Source organism: Vanacampus margaritifer, chromosome 20 (genome assembly GCF_051991255.1).
Source record: "Vanacampus margaritifer isolate UIUO_Vmar chromosome 20, RoL_Vmar_1.0, whole genome shotgun sequence".
Lineage (NCBI taxonomy): Eukaryota > Metazoa > Chordata > Actinopteri > Syngnathiformes > Syngnathidae > Vanacampus > Vanacampus margaritifer.
The window spans coordinates 10,072,501-10,094,157 of NC_135451.1; the positions used below are offsets into that span (position 1 = coordinate 10,072,501).

Genomic DNA, 21,657 nt, shown 5'->3' on the forward strand with positions numbered 1-21,657 from the left:
CAAAGCAGATCTCGGTGTGGAGTATAAAAGGAGGTTAAGGGATGACAAAAGCTCTCCTGATGAACCTCACTCCCGGTTTGCCACTGCAACACAGCGGGGACGACCCCATGAAATACCCGCGCTTCTTCACACTCATCCTCCTCCTCACACACCTTTCATCTCCGCACCCGCTTAACACCTTCAACCTCCTTGCCTCCCCCTCACCGATTCAGTTTTGCATCCCGACCACTTGCAACGACCTTCGTGATTCAACAAACTCCCGCCGATTGAGACTTTTTGCGGTATTCCCAGATACACCACCTCGCAACGTTTAGACGGCTCTCCAGAAAGAAGTGGGCGAGTGCAGGAAAGCGAACGTTGAAGGTGGCGCGTATTCGCCAAGTGAAAGCAGCTGGTGTGTGTGTTGTGTGTCAGCGAGAGATAAAGTAGCTTGGCAGGTAGTTTTGAGCGTTGCGCTGACTGAGCCACTCTCGCTGGAGAATTGATTCGGCCTGTTGAGAGTACACACGGCTTCCTCGGAGGAACGCAGGGATGGCGTGGGTAGAAGTTACACAGGTGGGAAGCCGGAGAGTTGTAGTATGACGGACAATATTGAGAGTAGGCTAAGAAACATACGCTTGCCAGGCAGGTAAATACTCGAGCTAATCTTTTTGGGGGGGGGGGGGGGGGGCAGTGGCTGTCGAACCAACCAGGTCACATCAACTCCCACACAACCCGCATTGCTCTCGAGCCTGCGAGCTAATGAACTCACACGAACATGCGAAGGTTTGTTTATATCGCGCAGCCTGTTTGTTTCAAAGCTCTGTACTCAATTGCAGTTCACAACTCAGGTTGGCAGTATTTTGTCATTCATTTCAGTTGGATGCGTGTGCGTGACGTCAGTATGTTAAAGTTACAATGTGTGTGCGTGAATGTGCATGTTTCTTAAAGGGACAGTAAGATACTTTTAGTTTATGTTGATTATGGTTAACTTCCACATTTCTTGACCGATTCCAGTCGTTTAAATTTTAAACTGTTCAGCTAAAAAAAAAGCACATTATTAATATTATTTTTAATTTAAAAAAAATTTATTAAATGAAATGGACTGCTATTTAAATACTGCTTTTTTACAAGTGCTACTACTATAGTACTACTACTATGTCTACAAGTACTACATGCGTCTTTCCACCTTGCAAGAGTCAGCAGTCCCATTCAAAATTTCCGCGGGAATTTTTCTAGTTTATAACTCCCTTCTACCGAATTTCCACTTTTTCTTTATCAGTTCAGAGATGCTCATTGAATTTAAAACTGAAGCAGTATCTTGGCAACGTTGGTATTGTGCTGTTCGATCCCTTTAAGCCACAGGTGTCAAACTCGAAGCCCGGGGGTCAGAACTGGCCTTCCACTTAATTTGATGTGTAATCTTATGTGATATGAGAAATAATCTGAGGTGGGCAATTTACAATTACAATTAGTCACCCTTCCGTCATTGCCAGTATGTATTTTTTTCTTTTCTTTCAAACCGTACCAAACTGTAATCGTCGGCGCAGAATTTTATTCTAACCTCTCTTTTTTCACTACTATTTTAGGACCGACAGACAGACAAATGTGGACATTCTATCAGTCTATCATTTATAATTTGAGAGGTCTGTCGGTGCTTAGTCGTTTCTCGTCATTCGTACTGAAATAGAGAAAAGGCAAGCGATTTTTGTGACTAAGCACCTTTTTACATATCCAACGACCAACAAACTTAACAGAAAAATGCTGATTATGTTCAGCCGGTTTGAAAAAAAATGTACAATCTAATCCGACTTCCTGTCTTTTAGTGACCAACTACAATAATGTGGTGGAGGCTGGCACAGACTCAGACGACGAGGACAAGTTGCACATCGTGGAGGAGGAAGGCAGCCTGGCGGACGGGGCGGACTGCGACAGCACCCTACCAGACGACGAGCACCCCAGGGAGCACTGGGATCGAGGTGAGACCAGCTGGATGCTTGTGGGCCGCGTTATCACACGATCCTACCCGCCGTCCCCGCGTTTTGCAACATGTCCTGCACTAATTCACACCACTGAAGAAAAAAATTTGGTGTACTGCGTTTCATTTTGAAATCCTAACAGTGATTTTCATAGCTCCCTCTTGTGGTGAGCGAAAGAATCACTGCCCAAATACTGTTCATCTTTCACGTTGGAATTGGAATTCATCAAGTGAGAAAATGATTCACCCGTGTATTTGTGCAACGGCGCAAGGAAACAGGTACTACAAGCAGTTGCTTTTCAACTAAGACAGGAAGCGCAATATTAAACAAAGACAATGCCAACAAAAGGGAGGCCTTCAACTATACAAAAAAGCCTCACAAGCAAAGAACCACCGGAGAGGTTTATGACACTGGTGGGCATTGTAGTGCCGCCGTGAACTTTTTTTTACCTCGACTTGCTTGACATGACGTCAGAAACTGCCAGACCCAGAGGAAGGACAGATGTCACCCCGCCGCCAACAACAATCATGTTGCTGTTTCAAGCTCATACTCATCAGCAAGAATATTAAGAGATTTAAATTCACAGCTGAATCATATTTTGTTCTTGGTAGAGCTCTTGAGTTGCTTAGATTTCGAACAAAAATGATTTTGGAATTTAGGGGGTACAGTGTTGTCGAGATGAAATAGGAAAAGATCTTGGCCAAGCGTGTGTTGTTATTATTATTTTTTAAGAAAAAAAGTAAATCAGCTATTCACATACCGGTACTTGACTTCCTGAGCGTTAAAATAAGGGCCAAAATTATTTTAGCTCACAGTATAGCATCTGTTGCCAGTATTTAGCGGCGCCTCTAGTGTTAGCGGCTATCTGCGTTAGCGCCTGTAGAGCCCCGGATAGGCTGGCGAGAGCCATCAAATTATAACATCCAAGATTATTTTACCTCGCGTTTGTATAGTATGGCGCCCGTTGCCAGTATTTAGCGGCGGCTCTAGTGTTAGCGGCTATCAGCGTTAGCGCCTGTAGAGCCCCGGATAGGCTGGCGAGAGCCATCAAATTATAACGTCCGAAATTATTTTACCTCGTTTGTATAGTATGGCTCCCGTTTCCAGGATTTAGCGGCAGCTCTAGTGTTAGCGGCTATCAGTGCTAGCAGCTAGCAGCGTAAGCGGCTGTAGTGCCCCGTATAGGCTGGCGAGAGCCGTCAAATGATAAGGTCCAAAATTAGTTTAGCTCGCATTTGTATCGTATGCCGTCTGTTTCCAGGATTTAGTGGCAGCTCTAGTGTTAGCGGCTATCAGCGTTAGCGCCTGTAGAGCCCCGGATAGGCTGGCGAGAGCCATCAAATTATAACGTCCAAAATTATTTTACCTCGCGTTTGTATAGTATGGCGCCCGTTGCCAGTATTTAGCGGCGGCACTAGTGTTAGCGGCTATCAGTGCTAGCGGCTAGCAGCGTAAGCGGCTGTAGTGCCCCGTATAGGCTGGCGAGAGCCGTCAAATGATAAGGTCCAAAATTAGTTTAGCTCGCATTTGTATCGTATGCCGTCTGTTTCCAGGATTTAGTGGCAGCTCTAGTGTTAGCGGCTATCAGCATTAGCGCCTGTAGAGCCCCGGATAGGCTGGCGAGAGCCATCAAATTATAACGTCCAAAATTATTTTACCTCGCGTTTGTATAGTATGGCGCCCGTTGCCAGTATTTAGCGGCGGCACTAGTGTTAGCGGCTATCAGTGCTAGCGGCTAGCAGCGTAAGCGGCTGTAGTGCCCCGTATAGACTGGCGAGAGCCATCAAATGATAAGGTCCAAAATTAGTTTAAAAGCTCGCATTTGTATCGTATGCCGTCTGTTTCCAGGATTTAGCGGCAGCTCTAGTGTTAGCGGCTATCAGCGTTAGCGCCTGTAGAGTCCCGGATAAGCTGGCGAGAGCCATTAAATAATTTTACTTCGCGTTTGTATAGTATGGTGCCCGTTGCCAGTAATTAGCGGCGGCTCTGGTGTTAGCGGCTATCAGTGCTAGCAGCGTAAGCGGCAGTAGTGCCCCGTATAGGCTGGCGAGAGCCGTCAAATTACTAAGGCAGTTTAATTGAAGTAAATGACTCTACACACTTGGACTCTGAAATCTTGACAGTTGTTTTAACGAAATTTTTTTAACAAACCAGGCTAACTCAAAGGTGCTGTTTGTAGCCGGCAAAATCACATTTCACAGAATAAAATTTATTCTGAGAAATTAGTCTAAAATCTTTCCAGTTTGTCATTGTTAGCAATTTTTTTTTATCCGAATACGCCATGAAGGACAAGCGGTTAAGAAAATGGATAGAATTTCAAGTAGGATATCCGAATACCAAAATATTGGATAGCTGCAGCCCTAGTTTAAACATCATCCGATTATCAATTGCTTGTGTTTAGCTGTAAACGCACACGTTCCTATATAAAGTCAATTACAGAGCTGTGCACGGTGCTACGGACTAATCCCAAGGCTGTGATGTCATTCCTCCTTGCAGCGTTCCAGCTGTATCTCCTTGTGTGAAAGTTGGAGGAGGAATAATGTCATTGGTTTGGCCTGGAACTGTGAACATTAAACATTTTGAAAAGCATGAGTTACAGTGACACAGCTCAGCAGGCTGGCCCGACGCCACAGTCAGGCTTGTGCAAATGTTCATTTTACCTCCCTCGTGCGCGCTCGCACACATTTGCACACGAGCGGTGTTTTTCGCTCATTGTTGCCTCGACTTCAACACAATCGGGCGACATCTTTTCCTGCGTCTGATGAAACTCGGGGAAAGCCGCAATCCTTTAAATAAACAATCTTTTTTTTTTTTTTTTTTTGCTTCGTAATGCTGATGGTTTCACTCTGGAGAACTGAGATTCCTGCCTTGAAACGCGAGCGCCGCCCGCTAATCTTCTTCTCAGCGTAGAGCGGTTTGCTTCAAATTAAAGGCGCGACACCCCTTCTCGCGGGATTGTCGCGCTCCAAAGTTGTTGTTTTTAACCTCTCTTCCCCTCCTCCTCCTTTCTCTTTTTACACCCTCCGTCTCCCTTGCTGTTTCTCATGTTCTGATTCATTCCTCTTGATTATATGGTATCATGGGCGCCTTGCTTCGCTGTCATTACTCATTCCCTCCTAAGTGATTATGCTTTGGTGGGGCGGCCCAGTGTGGATGTACTAAAGTGTGGCCCAAGAACAGGCTGAGTAATTCAGGGGAGGGAAATGTAGCGACTATTGGCCTGGGAGGACTCTCTCCTTTTATTTTTGATGACTTGTAGAGCGGATTACATCTCGCAGAATGAACAGGGTGGAGTCGGGAGAGCTTTGATATCATGAGGCACTTATCCACTTCGAACGCGTGAGGACATCGAAAAAGATCGGCCGGTTGGAGGTTTATAAGGGGAGACGTCCATAATAGCTACAGAAATAGTTAGAATGTGACAAATTTATCAATAAATTTAACGAACGTTAATTAAATTCAGACAGTGCTTTTGAATTATGGTTCAACAGAATTATTATAAAAACAACGTTTTTGGCCGGGACAGTCCCAAATTTTGAGCATCCGAGCGGATTTCGCCAACCTCATTGTTTTGTCGCGTTATTACGCAGGTCCAGTCCCGCCGTCTCTTTTTTTTTGCCATGTACAGTTGTCATAGCGATTCATACAATTAACCTATTAAAAGGGATTATAACTGTTAAATTCCTTCCTATTCACTCCAAATCCACGTTTGCGTTCTCATTCACATCCACATCTAGTTGGTAGCAGGCATTGACTATTTCCTGCTTTCTCATTCAAGAATCATGGGAAATGTAGTCCTACTATCAACTTTTTAGCGGGATATTTCCTATGTTACAATGCATGACGGAGCTTCCAATAGCAGGTCCGGACAGAACGAAAAAAAAGTTTGGATAATTGTGAGTGCTTTGAATGTTTAGCGCTGTTGAACTGTCAACCAAGATAGCATTTAGCGATTGCCAGGGCTCCAAATTAACTTTTTTGATGACCAGCCAAGGTGGCTGGTTTCCACCAGCCAATTTTTCCCCCTAGTGAAAATTTGTTTTCTTCTTGAAACCCGTAAAACATAAAGTGACAAAAGTATGTTTATGTCGTATTAAATACACAGATTTTGAAATACAGTAAAGAGCATGGTGATATATCTTCAGTTTATAACACATTCACTCCCAGCCATGACTGATTTTGCAAGGCCCACAGAATATTGTGTCCTATTGCTATAAAATCAGGAAAAAAAGGTATATATTTCCATCTGTTTCTGCAGCAATTAGCATTAGAATATAGCTAAGTTTCATCATTATTCACAAATCTATTTAAAATTGTGAGTAATTGATGTGGGTTTTTTTTTTCAACATGACCCTGATTGATCTCTTTTGCTCTGCTGCCACCTGCTGGCCGTTTGTGTAATAACTACCATTTCTTCAACCAACCTGCATCAAAGCATTCTATATGCGCTAGCATTAAAAAAAAACGTATAATTACGTCTTTGGGTCATTTAAAACATTTAAAATAGAAAATGTTTATACGTTTTTGGGAGCAAATGATTTAAGTAGATTTCCAAGTCTTCTGTCTGTTGAATCAGTCATTTTGTACCTCTACCTAAGTACAGATTGTGAGTGCAACCACCTGTGGCCATTAACACAACCCAGTGTTAATCTTCACTACATGTTTGCATGACACGCATCGATGACAGCTTTGTAGTTGTTTTGAAATCCACTCTTTTGCAGCAGGGACTCACAGGAAAAAAAAAAAAAGCTACATTCCTGTGCGCATGATGTCATGATGTGGTGTAAAAGTGAGCCACCCCTCTGCATAGGAAGGGAAGCTGAAAAGATCGTTTAGCATAGACAGAACCGAGCCAGTGATAAGCAAGTGCGTTCCTGTTTGGGAACATTTCCTACTTTTGACGTGGACTTGCAAATGATAATGGTGAGTCAGAACTATTACTTGGACGTTACGATCACTGATTGGATGAGGAGCTGCAAATTAGTTTGGACGCTGAACCGCAAGAGTTTGACTCTACAGCACAAAGTATTTTTGCAACATTCTCAGATGTAGATTCCCCCCCTTCCTTTAGTGCAGCGGTGCATTCACATGTCTGCGTCAGCACATAAACGGCCCGTGTGATGTTTCATGTCAAGGGAGGCAGCCTTGATAACACGGAGCCGCTTCAACCCCCTGGCCTCACTCTGCGCTAAGCAAAGACGGGGGCCGACACACGAGGAGTAAAAACAAGAGCTTGTCGCACCTTTTTCGCGGACCCCCAGCTGGGACCGCACTTCACACTCAAATGCAACATTTTGGAGCCCGGAGGTGTGTTTGGAGTGTGTGGCTCAGTAATACGCCGCTACATCAGCACTTCCCCACCTTTCCCCTGTTTATCCACAACCAATAAAAATGCTTTAGTTATGGTTTGGCATAACCCAAGTTTTATGACTGACATCCGTTACAGTCAAAACACATCAGCTTATATTGTGACTATTATACTGTGGAGAAATTTTGTGTCAGAAAATGTCAGAGATTGATCTCACTAAAGATCCAAACACCAAATGTTCTTCTTTCAAACTCACCTGGAAAGATTTTGATTGTCATCCTGATGTCGTCCACGTTTTCAAATCTGGCCCTCTTGATGAATCACTTGAGTTTGCTAAAGAGAGAAGAAGAAGAAAAAATCACACAAGAGCCAGGCTGGCAGACTAAGGAGGTGGCTCAAATATTTATTTTTCTCGGCCAGGAAGTGTCAGATGCTCGGGGCATTGTGAACATGGGAAAAAACAAGGCAAGCTTATTTGTGTAGCAAATTTCATATATTTATGAAAGTGCTTTACATAAAAACTTTAAAAGCATTGCAGAAAGAGAAACAAAAAAGTATTAAGACATTGCAAAGATAATGATGAATCCATCTAAAATTATTAGATTTAAATGCAAAAAAAATCCAATAAATACAGAACATAAAAGGGGGGAATAATTCATTATTAATAATGCAGTTATGTTCATATTTCAGTTGAAATCATCAATTATTAATATTTTCTGTATCTTAACCTTTTTTATTTTTAACTCATTCACTCCCAGCCATTTTCACTGAAGCAACCCCATTCGCTCCCGGCTGTTTTACTGGATTTTGACTGATTTTGCAAGGCCCACAGAATATTGTGTAGTATATATTGTGTAAAGTATATTTGTATCTCTTTCCCTTTTGTGGCAATTAGCATTAGAATATAGCTAGGTTTCATCATTATTCACAAATCTATTGAAAACGCTGGGGAAAAGAGCTTGTTGCAACACGGCCCTGGTTGATCTCTCATATTCTGCTTCCACCTGCTGGCCGTTTTTGTAATAACTACCATTGCATCAACAGTTCTGTGCAGTTGAGAGGCTGCATCAGAGCCTTCTGTATATATATATTTTTTAAACGTATAAATACGTCTTTGGGACGCTTAAAACATTTAAAATAGAACGTGTTTATACTATAATCTATATTGTCACCAGTCACATATTTTATAACTTTCTCTTGACAGCAACAGGATTTTTAGCAGCATGAAGCGGTAAGGTTCAAAATAATGAGCGCTATAAACAATTACATCTGAGGTATCACGTGAAGCATAAAACATTAATTGTAGTCGCTACATAATTCATGGAAGTACAGAAATGTATTTAAGGGCAAGCAGTGCGGTAGCGGGGTTAGCAGCACCTTGTGTTCCTGGCACTCCACTGTGGGAAATGAATTCTGCAATTCTCAGCTGTTACATATCCGCACTTGTGTTGGCCAGTAGACGTCACAAGCTCTTTCTCCGGATTGTGGGTGGGGGTTGGGGGGAGGGGGCTGAAGGCCTCGTCCAGTGCTCCTAATAACCATAGCAACAAATGGCTGTGCTCGTATTGTTTCACGGCTTTGTTACGGCGCACCAGAGGAAGCTCTGGAAGATGACGGGATATTCGCCGAGTGCCGGTGCTACACCTGTTAGCGTCACACAGCTGGCCTTGTCTGTTAACACACACAGCCATCTTAATAACACAATACTGAAGCGAAGGAGAAAAAAAAACTAACCGATTCAGTAGTAGCCTACTTTTACATTGGTGTAACGTAGAGGCAAAACTGGAGCTGCCAGATGGTGATTAGCGCTTGTTAGGCTAGCTCTGCTCGTGTAATGGGAACAAAAGGCAGTTTCTTATTTTCTGAAATATTAAAGCATAGACCTCTCAAGAGAATTGCGTTTCCATTCTCATGCGATACATTCATGTACCCGAGGTTATGATTTATCTCTAATTATGTGTCATACTCGGCAAGGACCTTCGCTAACGTGCGACTGGTTAGCCATTCAGTTTTTTCAAAGAGCATGATGGTCATATTTGGATTAGGCCTTAAAGGCCAACGTAGCTCCTTCAATCTTTTACGAATAAAAGCCTTCACTGTGTTTGATTCTGTGCGGATCAACCCATGAGAGGTTCACCTTTAATGAATCCATGACATTGAGCGTGGCATTTCTAATGCCGTTACGGTTTCATAAATGCACCTCGTGTACATCCTCGGAAATCGCTAACCAGAGCGCATTCTGTCGCTTCCCTAGTGAAAGAGGACTGCGTGTCAGACGGCGAGGATGACATGAGCACAGACGCCCTGGTGGAGGAGATGCTTCAGCAAGGGGACACGGCCGTCATTTACCCGGAAGCCCCGGAGGAGGAGCTGCAACGCCACGGCACCCCCGACGCCAGCATTCACGATGAAAACGGTACAAAACTGTCACCAAAGTGTTTTCACTCAATCTGAATTCTCACCCACCAACTTATTGGACACAAATTGGACCGTTTCACGATTTGTTGTTGAGCTATTTTGAGGGGACCGTAAATTTACAGTTCTTGTACTTTTCTCTACCCTGGTCTAGAGCATCTCACCTCCGGCGCTTACCTCCCCGTCATTAGCAACACTTTGCAACATAATTACCCACACCACGTTGCTATTTGTAAAAACAGCACACAAGTGCCTTTTGTGGCCTCTGGGCATGTGGCTTTTACCTGCTACAACAGCAAGGGGGTGGGGGGTGGAGGGTTTGCGGCAGAGAAAAAGCAACACCTGAACAAATCTGTCACATCTGTGAGAGCTTTGACTCATGGCTACCTGTGCGATAAGGTGTGTGTGTGTGTGTGTGTGTGTGTGTGTTTCCATCCCAGTGCCCTCACCTGTGCTGCAGGGAAACTTAATACATCACCTTTTAACAAAGTAATGTTTTACCTGTGTGAAATGCTGATGCTAGCTAGGGGAGCTATCAAAACGGGCATTGTTTAGAACATATACATAATAGCTTGAGCTAATCCTAGCTAGATAGCTATCAAAACGGACATTGCTTAGAACGAATAGCATAAAAGCTTCAGCTAATGCTAGCTAGGTAGCTATCAAAAGGGGCATTATTTAGAATGGGCATTTAGAATGAATAGCATAAGAGCTTGAGCTAATGCTAGCTAGGCAGCTATCGAAAGAGGCATTGTTTAGAACATATACATAATAGCTTGAGTTAATGCTAGCTAGGTAGCCATCAAAACGGACATCGTTTAGAATGGATAGCATAAAACCTTGAGCTAATGCTAGCTAGGTAGGTATCAAAACGGGCAATGTATAGAACATATAGCATAAAAGCTTGGGCTAATGCTAGATAGGTAGCTAAAACTAACATTTTTGAGAACAATAAAAAAAAAATCTGATCCTTTTTTTTTTACTTTTAAAGTAGCCTACAGGAGTTTTGTAGCGGGTGAATACTATTTTCACCTCTATAAATAGCAGCGAATTCAGATAGGTGTAAGTTGTGAGACCAAAAGCCAAAATGGCACCCCCATGTTGTTTTCTTTTTGTTGTTGTCTCAGTAATTAACTTGGAGCCATTTGGTTACCTGTGTGGTGTTTACCTGTGGGGGAGTAACTAACAGCTTGGTGAGAAAGTTAAAAAAAAAGTGTTGATGTGCTTGTAAAGTTCCCTCACCCTATTTCCCTCCACTATCACATCCTAACAGCCTTCTTCTGACTCCCCCAACCAGGAACTCCCGATTCCTTCTCTCAGCTGCTCACCTGCCCCTACTGTTCGCGGGGCTACAAGCGTTACAGCTCCCTGAAGGAGCACATCAAGTACCGGCACGAAAAGACCGAAGAATGCTTCAGCTGCCCCGAGTGCAGCTACACTTTTGCACATCGCGCACAACTGGAGAGACACATGACGGCCCACAAGCCAGGAAGGGATCAGGTAAAATTGGATTGACTAAGTTAGTAATGCGGTTTACACATTAAAATGTTTTAAAGGTAATTTTGTAAAAGTGTGTGACACGAACATGCAACTTATGGCCGCCGTTAATTTATTTTTAAATGTTTCAGGAAATTTTAAGCCTTTTTTCTACTACTATTTCGGCTTTCTTTGGACGGTGGCATATAATTTCGGTTTCACAAAATGAAGGATGAGGTATTAAAAAAAAAAAAATCAGGACTTCTATTGTAATGTAATCGTCATGTCCTTCGACAAAGTGATTCTAAATTACACAACCGTACATGGAAACAGCACCACGTCTTTTTTTCCAAAACATGACGCTCAGACATGAACTTTTGCCCCGCCCCCGATTGATTGATGACATTGTGTCATGAATTGGTAGCGGTTCAAAGGTTATGTTGTCATTGTGTATCTGACTGACTGATCCTCTCTGTGCCCCGGTTCAACAGAGACACATCGCACAGTCGGGAGGCAATCGCAAATTCAAGTGCACTGAATGTGGCAAAGCGTTTAAGTATAAGCACCATCTCAAGGAGCACCTACGCATTCACAGTGGTGAGTGGCCAATCCTCCGTCACCATGGAAGTGGAATGTACTCGTGTGTGTGTGTTTTAGCCAGTTCCTTGTAATTATCCTTCCATGTTTCAGCCTAATGTGCACGCCTCTTTAATGTGCTTAACTGTTTCTTTAAGCATTATGACTGAGCAATTAAAGAAGGGCATTTCCCAACTGTGTCATTACATCAGCATTCCGACATCAGTGAAATGCATGAGAGATTTTTTTCCATCTTGCTTCTATAGCCTACTCATTTAGCTTCATTAACTAATGGCTACGCATCCTTCTCGCTCACGTATTTTTCTCTCTACCTTGCAGGGGAAAAACCCTACGAGTGTTCCAACTGCAAGAAGCGGTTCTCCCATTCGGGCTCTTACAGCTCGCACATCAGCAGCAAGAAGTGCATCAGCCTCATCTCGGTCAATGGCAGACAACGGCTGGGCAACAACAAAACCCAGACCCAGGTTCAGACTCCAATCCTTTCCACGTCGCCATCTGTCCTGCGCACGCAGACCAGAGACAAGCTGGAGCACAGCAAGCCCCTGCAAGAGCAGCTGCCCCTCAACCAGATCAAAAGCGAGCCTATGGACTATGAATACAAGCCCACGGTGATGACCTCGCCAGCTATGGCTGGCATGAATGGTGGAGTTTACAGCGGTGGGGCCGCGGCCCCTCTGCAAGGGACAGTGCAAGCTGTCGTCCTGCCCACCGTGGGACTGGTATCGCCAATCAGCATCAATATAGCGGATCTGCAGAATGCCCTCAAAGTGGCCGTGGACGGTAATGTTATTCGGCAAGTCCTGGAAAGCAGCGCCAAAGGTCAGGGGCAGGCCAGCTTGGGGTTAACCACTGGAACGCTCCACCCCTCCCAGCAGCAGATCATCTCAGCCATCAGTTTGCCTATTGTGGGTCAGGATGGAAATGCAAAAATTATCATAAACTACAATTTAGACCCCAGTCAGGCCCAGCTCACAGCGCAAAACCTTAAGAAAGAGCATGAGCCCTTCTCAACCACTCAGCCAACCACAGAGTCTTTCAAGGGTCAGAAACTTCCTGAAGATCTGACCATCAGGAGTATGAGGGCCGCCGATGCAAAAGAAGAGGATATAACCACTAAAACGTGTCTCCTGTGTGACGATTGTCCCGCCGGGATGGAAGGACTCCATGCCCTCAAACACTGCAAGAAAGAAAGTCTCAAACTCAACGGAGAGTCTGGCGTCGCTGCCCTGTTGTCAGAGGGAGGACTTCCCAACCAGCCTAAGAACCTCTTGTCCCTGCTTAAGGCCTACTTTGCCTTAAACGCGGAGCCCACCAAGGACGAGCTGGCCAAGATCTCCGACTCAGTCAGCCTACCGATTCACGTTGTCAAAAAGTGGTTTGACAAAATGCAGGAGGGTCAAATATCATTAGGTGCCCCGACACCTCCTTCCGAGGAAGAGGATGCCTGTGATAGCAACAACGTGGTCTCTCTGATCCAGGGGAAGGGGATGGCCTCAATGAGTCCTTCGGTGACCCAGGATAGTCCAACAGAAGCAACCCCAGCGGAGGTCAACGGCTCCACCAGCTCTCCGGCCTCTCCTTTACCACTAAACCTGAGAGGTGATGGTCTCCTTCAAGACCGGCCCCCTCATAGCACTGATGCACCACTAGACTTGTCCCTGCCAAAGCCCGACAAAGAGGAAACTGAGGTTGTAAAATCCCGCAATTACCCCTCGCCTTCCTCTGTCCGTACCAACCTGGAAGAACCTTTGAACTTAACTTGCACAAAGAAAGATGCGTCGCCGCGCTCATGTAAGGGCTCCAGCCCTGCCGCACTGTACGCCAGCCCGCCAAGTGCCAAACCCCTCAGTATTGTGACCACTCAACTCCCCACGCTGGTGGCCTTTGCCGACCAGAACCGTATGCAATGTCTAAGGGCACTTACCACCATCAACAAACAGACTATCCTGATCCCTCAGCTGGCTTACACCTACACCACCACAGCCAGCAGCCCTGCTGGAACCGAGACGCAGGAAACCATCCACCTCAACGGGATCAAGGTTTGTACCTCAAAACTTATGAAGCTTTGTGAAAGCAAATGCTTCATGAAGCTTCATGAAGCTTCGTTTTGCCATCACTACCTCTGGTTTTCCTTCATGAACTCTCAGCTCGAAAGAATGGCTTCTGGATCGAGCTACATATTGCAAGATAGTCAAACACCTTTAGACACGGTCTTGACACTAACTAAAATGAAATCAATACATCATATAAAGAAATGACAGAATTCATCTCTGTAAAAAAAACAATAATAACGGCCCTCGGTAATAGCTATTCATTGCGCAGGCACCTTAATGGGCCAGCAGTGATGGATGTAGATCTGCGTGGGCGTGAGAATGATCTTCTGGTCCGTCACCCAAAGGACACAAGGATGCACTTTACTGTTGAGTCCCTTATTGATCCGCTGGAATCTTTTTTAACGCAGCACCTCTGCCTGCCTTTCTCATTGATTTGTCGTTGTTGTATTATACGTTTGTGTTAAGTGGATTGGCGGAGAACTGCGCCGTAAAAAGAAGCTTCCGTGTGTATTGGTTTCTTAATCACGACTCATTGTCTTTCCCAGCACCATTGGGTTGGTTTTACTGGCTCGTAAGTGAAGGGAGAAATGATTTATTTCCTGACACTCAAAAGTTAAGTGAAATGGTTGATCAATTTTGTAGAAATGCTTATCATGCCCAGGGTGTAAGATTCAAGATGAAAGGCTAACGACCAGCGTTGTTGATCTCAAGACCACTATATATCGGTCTCGGTCTCTGATCAAAGGCATTTTTTCTCGTCAAGGCGGACTCTGGATTTTTGCTCGAAACTGGTCGAGACCAGGACAAGTACTACTGTGATCTCAGAGAAATGCAAAACGCAGGCACAGGCATCGACCTCCGAAAGTCTTGGTCTTCCCTTGGTCTCAGCCTCCACGGGTCTTAGTCTCATCTCAGTCGCGACCTCCAAAAGTCTTGACCTTGTCTCGGTCTCGACCTTCGAAGGTCTTGGTCTTGTCTTGGTCTCGACCTCCGAAGGTCTTGGTCTTCCCTTGGTCTCAGCCTCCACGGGTCTTAGTCTCATCTCAGTCGCGACCTCCAAAAGTCTTGGCCTTGTCTCGGTCTCAATTCTCTCTGGTCTTGATAATGTCTTGGAGAGGTTGATGTAGTCTTGACTACAACAATGTCATATAATCGAGAGATAAATCTGGTCCCACGACTACCCCCCGAAGCAGTCTCCAGTCTAAGGGCCATATTATGGCAAATGTGAATGGGACATGGAGTTGGAACTGGTTCTGAACCACTACACGGTGACCTTTCTTACAGTATTGGCATAACCTGGAAAAGTGCCATATTTAAATCTTAATTGCTTGGAGTTCGTATCCTCGTTCTGTAAACCGGGTCCCTGCTTTTGTAATGTCACAGGCCTAACAGACACCTCAGCACCTTCCTCCACCGCAGACACGGGCTGCGTAAAATGTTCCGAGCCACTCATTGTTTTTTTCCACTTTGACGCCATCAGCGTTAGTAATCATGTCTCCTGTCCTCCCCCCAGGAAGAGAAGCAGGACACGAGCTCGGAGGGCATGTCCGCCGTGGAGGAACACAACGACTCGGACTCGGGGCCTCTGCGGAAGAAGATGAAGAAGACGGAGAGCGGCATGTACGCCTGCGACCTGTGCGACAAGATCTTCCAGAAGAGCAGCTCGCTGCTCAGACACAAATACGAGCACACAGGTAACGAATGCCAATGGTTTGGTTTTTCAGCCAACGGAAACAGATTGCGTCTCATAATCAGTCAGCTTTTTTTTGGGCTCGGAGCATTGAGTCAGAGTGGGGGATTTTACACGTCCCTTCCAGCAGGTATTACTCAACTCTCATAGAAAAGGTCTGAGAAGATCTTTCCGCCAACTCCCCGGCCTCTGCACTGCCAGTTTCTCGGATGAAGCATCAAATGTTGTAACAGGCGAGCTCTGGTAGTGATTTGGATTGCGATGAGCCAAGCGCGCAGGTCAACCCACTCGGAGGCTATTTACTGTTTTCTCCTCTTTTATTTCCTTGGTACCTGGCGAGCAACTGTTGTTTTCATCTCCAAATGAGTTCAGTTTAGGTGAAACTCGCCCTTCCATGTCCTAGATTAAGTTTCCTCAAAGGCTTTGAAGCTTCATTACTTTATTTTCATATTATGTGCTCCGAAGAAACAAAGCAGTTTTCCTCCCATTGCTACTTTTTTTTTTTTTTATATATACAACAATATGTTTTTTCTCTCTCCAAAATAAATTACACTCACAGCAGGACAACATTAATTAAACCTGCTCAATCAAATGTGATCCAATACGAGAGCTGGAACAAAAAAGAGTGCTCAGACTTGAATGACACTGATCTTCACCGGCATGCACATTATTACCTCCACCAAGCAGAATTTGCTTGAGGCACCGGGTTTTAGTTTGTTTTATGATAACACCCATTTCTAATGTTTAACTGGACTTCAAAAATTTGGCTTTGATGAGGTCTGAATACTGAGTGCTATTGTAGTAGAAAATTCTAGAATTTTTAAACACGTTATATTAGAACATGTAAATAATGAAAATGGACCATCTGCTACCGCAATATGATTCAGTAGAAAAATTATTAACACCTCTCTTGCAGTTTCAATCAAGAGTAATGATGCTATACATTGCTAAAATAGCCTCGTTACTTTTTTCTTTTTTTTAACTGCGAAGGAATCTGAACCAGGCAGCATTAGCGACGACAGGAACAGATTGAGAAATAGAAGATATTCTTCATCTATGGCCTTATTTTAGAGACTTGTTTTAATGTTGTCGGCTACAAAAATGAGGGGAATGCAAATGAGTTGTCTTGTGGCAGCCTATAAACAACTTGAGGCGGTGCCAGAAAAAATCTAGAAGTAATGTGTACGTTTCAGTTGTTATCCTGAGTGAATTTAGCTTCATTTCACTATTAGCAAAGCTATGGATCTTGTTGTTTTGATAGAAAGAATCGTAAAAATGGATACGACGCTAGCTAGCCGCGGGATTTCTTTTCTTCTCAGTATTAGCTAAATACTTTTTTTGGGGGGGGGGGGGGTTATGTTGTTATATGGGAGTGTACAAGTTTTGGGGTAGGGTGGGGTCAGTAATGTAATACCATATTAAACTAATGTAACTTGATTACTTTCAATTACTTACTCAATTACTTCACATAACAAATATGCTAGTGAAGACACACAAAAAACGTACAAATGTTTAATATGCATATTTTCACAATGCTGGAGAAAGCAGGAGCACCCGCGGTATGAATTCAGTACCTCATAACAGCGAGGCAGACATGCTAACCACTTTACCAGCATGCTGCGTAGCTTCATAACAGTTTTTAAAACCGATCCACATGACCCAATGTGTGTTATGAGTGAAATAAGGAAAAAGATAGGACAAATTATACTTATGAAGGCATCCTTTGCAGTGAGCCCTAGCATTAACTAGCAATTATTTGAAATTCAATTGTGATTTCGATTTCGGCTTCTAACAATCTGAAAAACTTTATAACAGAAGACAAATTTGACTTTACTGTAAAACCAACCACACAAAAAGAATTACACACATTTAGTATTTAAATAGAAGAAAATAGATGGTTTTAGTTACATAGCCAGCTTGTGATGCTAGCTCTCAAAAGAAAATCCTCTGAACCAGGGAGCAAAGAATTAGCATTAGCTTATGGCAGGTTTTTAGCTTGAAATAACAAAACTCCACACGCAAATGCTGTATTAAGTTGGCCACCTTCTTCTCTCCCCTATTCATCTTCATGTATCTCCCTTGCATGCGCCACACTGCCCCCTTAGAGGCCAAAGTGCGCACAGCAGGATTTTTTTTTTATATTATTATTTTAATCATTTCTTTTCTAGTTATAGATTAGCAAGATAGCTAAATCCTTAAACTTGTAAACAAAGTGGCTGAAGTGTGGGCTGATCCGAGTCTCTTTTTTTTTTTTCTTCTTCTCAACAGGGAAACGACCACACGAGTGCAGCATTTGCACCAAGGCTTTCAAACACAAACACCACTTAATCGAACACATGCGCCTCCACTCCGGGGAGAAGCCCTACCAGTGCGACAAGTGCGGCAAACGCTTCTCCCACTCGGGCTCGTACTCCCAGCACATGAACCATCGCTACTCTTATTGCAAGAAGGAGGCTCAGGGCCAAGGCGGAGGCAGGGACAGCCCGGAGGAGGACGCCCTGAACCGGGTGCGGGGCGCCAACCTCGCTCCCTTCCAGATGGACTCGGACGAGCGAGGGAGCAGCGCCCGAGAGGACGAGGAAAGCGAAGACTTCGAGGAGGAGGAGGAGGAAAGCGCGGTGGACATGGACGACATCCAGGTGGTGCAGGTAGAGGACGAAGGAGGGGACGACGAGGACGAGGAGGAGAAGACGGCCGGGATGCGGGAGGAGGGGGGGGCCGACACGAGACAAGAACACGGAGAAGAGGGCGACGAGGCGATGGATGGAGAAGGCGGCGTGACACGGGAGCGAGGAGGAGAAGAAGAGGAGGAGGTCATGGGAGAGAGCGGGGGCGACGCGGACGAAGATGAGAGGCAGGAGAAAGGAGAGAGTGACTAAAAGACGAGAGACTCACTCGTGACAGCTCGCTTCAGTTCACTACTGTGTAGAAATCCAGGTGTGCCTGAAAATTGAAAAAAAAGAAAAATACTAGTGACTTTTCCACAGGGGGAAAAAAAAAAAAATCTCAAATCCATTTGTAAAGAGAAAAATATGAAGAATGCAAATTTTACTAAAGGAAGGAAACGCATTATACAGACTTTGGAAGCTAGAGCCGACAAGTTTTAGATAATGTTTTATTACTAAAACACTTTGGTTCATTTCTTTTTGTCAGTGTTACTAATTTTGCCACTCTTATGTTAACCCTTAAATGCTGTACAGTTGGGAGATATTTCTATACCTTTGTATTGCCAATGAACTTAAAAAAAAAAAAATCAGTATTTTATTAAGTTGGAAGGAAAATAAGACAAATCCTGTGCACTACAAGTGGCTTGGTTTACGCGATCGAGCAGTTCAGTTGTGTTTTCTACCCTTCAGTATTAGCGAGAAACCACCACCACGACGTCACGCTGTTATTCGGATCGCATTTGTGAGCCTTAAGAATAAGAAGCGGCGGCGAGAGGACGGGTCTTTACAGCCATTTAGATTTTTCAGGGGGATTTTTTTTTTTTTTTCGTTACAAAAGTGTTGACATTTTGGGACAAACGCTTATTCACTTTGTCACATTTGTACAACCATGGGCCAATGAAAGACATGAATGCACATTAAACCAGATAGAATTCTCATTTGTTATTGATTCTTAAATATGTCTCACTAAATTTATGGCGTAAACAAAATGAAACTGAATAGTCATACTGTATTTGCAGTAGAAAACTCGGTTATAATTACCAGAATTGAATTAAAATAACAGGTGAATAAAGCTGGAATATTATGTTAAAATTGACTCACAAAAATATTCCTAGTTTATTCTGACATTTGTAATTTGCAGAGGTGGCAAATCCATGGTCCAGAAAGTAAAAACCCTTTAGCCATTGATGCTAGCGAGCTAGCTAGCTGGCAGGAAAACGAGCACCACGCGAAAGCTAGCTAGCTAGCTAGCACCTGAGGCTAAAGCCAAACTGTGGCAGTGTTTTTACTTTCTGGATTTGTAATTATTTATTTATGCCTTTGTACTTTTATTTGTCACGTTTTCTTTTTAACAGTATGATCGTACCATCAATGTACTACAGTTAGGAATTTTTTTTTTTTGCATTTACTTTCGATGCAATGACAAAATACGAGACAGCGGCGCACATGCTTTTTTTGTTGACCTAGAATTAATAATTATTTTGTGAAGTCAAAGTGCAAAATTGTTTAAACTTTTTGGAGTACACAACAATGTTGAGACTCATCAACAGTGAGGTTTTGCTATGAGATTAGTGAAACAAATGTTAACATTACTTTACGCTAATAAGCTTGTTACTGTCCACGGCAATTAATATTACTACAAATATATATATTTCATTAAATTTTACTTTGTATTTTCATAAATGTATTTTTCTGTTACTGTGAGACTAAATCCACATAGATAAGAGTGAGTGAGCATTTTCCCAAAATGTCATATAAATGCTTAGAAGCTAGCAATTTTTTTTTTTTTTCAGAAATACGTAGAACCCACCCCCCCCACCCCCCCCACCTTTCTGAGCCTTATGCAAAATGAGAAAGATGCATATGAAAAGTGCCATTACGCTAGCAGTTAAGATCAGGTATTAGCAGGTTCCAGATCAGCCAGTCAACAAAGTTCTTACATTGTTACACATTACAACCGTTTGCATTATTTTGCAAACGAATTTCAAATTGGAGCAAGAATTAGCGCACGTGAATTGTTGCAAATTGTGCGCGGCCTTCTCTAAGCTTGTTCGGTGCACTTGTTTTAACACGCCATGAACAAAATGTCTCTTCAGGTAATGTAGGCAAATTCCAGGAGTTTAATTCAACAATGACAGTATTAATGTTTTGCCTGTTTTTTTTTTTTTTTCTTTTTCTTTTTGTTCAGTTCCTGTGTTTGTACTGTATGTTCAGCATTTGCAGTATTATTGCCCCTCCCCCCAAAAGAGATGGGTTTGTCTATTTAGTCATAGAGAACTTTTATATTTATGTCTTATTTTTTATATTTCTTTATGGTTTATTTATTACACTATGTAGTGTACAATACTGTAGTTTGTATTAATACGATAATATATTTTAGTATGGGATTACAAAAAAAAAAAAAAGTTTCAAAGGCATCATAAACACAAGCCTGAAACAAATGAGACTCCGGCATACTGAAGTTTTTTTTTTTTTTTTTTTCTCTCCAACAAATAACCCCTCCAAGCCTGAAAAATTGGAACCTGTGACCTCTTTGCATCCATGCTCATGTTACTTTAGTTTTCCTCTCTTTATATGAAGCTACTGAACTTTTTTTGAACAAATAATTGTATGTCTAATAAGCATGAGTGTGCTGTTGTATTGAAGGATGAACCGTAACCACCCAAACTGTCCTGTTTGCCAAGCCAAAATAATATTGTTCCCGTGCTTTTTTTCTTTTTCTTTTTGTGCCATGTTACTTTTTGGACGTCATTGTCAAGACCATGCCCACTTTTATAAACCCCGCCTCCTTAACACCTCATCTTTTTTATTGTGATTGTTTTTCTTCCTTTTTTTTTTCTTATTTTTTTTTTATGACTCCCCATCTCACAATAAAAACACACCAAATACAAACTTGTTTGTGACGTTGTCATGAGTTTAGATTGTATATTTCAATATGTACTTTCTGATTATGATGATGATGATGTTTTTCAAGGTACAATTACAGACCTACCCACTGTTGCGTTAAACTCCCTCAGTGATCTGCCGGGAGCGTCCAATTCCAATCAGCGCAGTCTGCTTGTTAGCAGCCTTGCCCAAGGTCAAATCTATTGATCCAGATTAGTTTTCCACTAGGGTCAACCTCCCCTCCCCAACAACATTCAGCCCGTTCCGCCGGCATGAATTAATAATGGAATGGGCAATAAGAAATCCATAGCCCCTTTTGACGAGTTGAAAATGATACAATAGTTGGTGGTCATATTTGATAGGTGGTCTCTCCCCAGTCAGCCAAAGCACTTCTAATGTGATGTTTTTAAATGAAAGTAAAAGGGTGGGTATCAGATTTATTGCGAGGATTGGTTCCAGACGCACCCGCAAAGCTGCAATACAGAGACCATAACGTTTACGTATAGTTTTAGGTCTTATCACACACTTTAAAACACGTTTTAAGTGATTAAAATGTTCCATAGCGCCTATCTTTACTACTTTACTGTCATGAAATATCTCATATTAG

At 43.2% G+C, this 21,657-nt stretch overlaps 1 protein-coding gene across 1 annotated transcript in view; it reads left to right on the top strand.

Annotated features, from left to right (window-relative positions):
* zeb1b (zinc finger E-box binding homeobox 1b) overlaps positions 1-21,056 on the top strand; it is a 60,157-nt gene extending 39,101 nt beyond the window's left edge. The window contains exons 2-8 of the mRNA XM_077554148.1: positions 1,806-1,958; positions 9,521-9,682; positions 10,979-11,181; positions 11,649-11,754; positions 12,073-13,793; positions 15,322-15,502; positions 17,767-21,056. Of these exons, the coding sequence (XP_077410274.1) occupies positions 1,806-1,958; positions 9,521-9,682; positions 10,979-11,181; positions 11,649-11,754; positions 12,073-13,793; positions 15,322-15,502; positions 17,767-18,377 (3,137 nt within the window). The 3' untranslated portion in view covers positions 18,378-21,056. The remainder of the gene's footprint in view (positions 1-1,805; positions 1,959-9,520; positions 9,683-10,978; positions 11,182-11,648; positions 11,755-12,072; positions 13,794-15,321; positions 15,503-17,766) is intronic.
* The last annotated feature ends 601 nt before the right edge of the window (positions 21,057-21,657 follow it).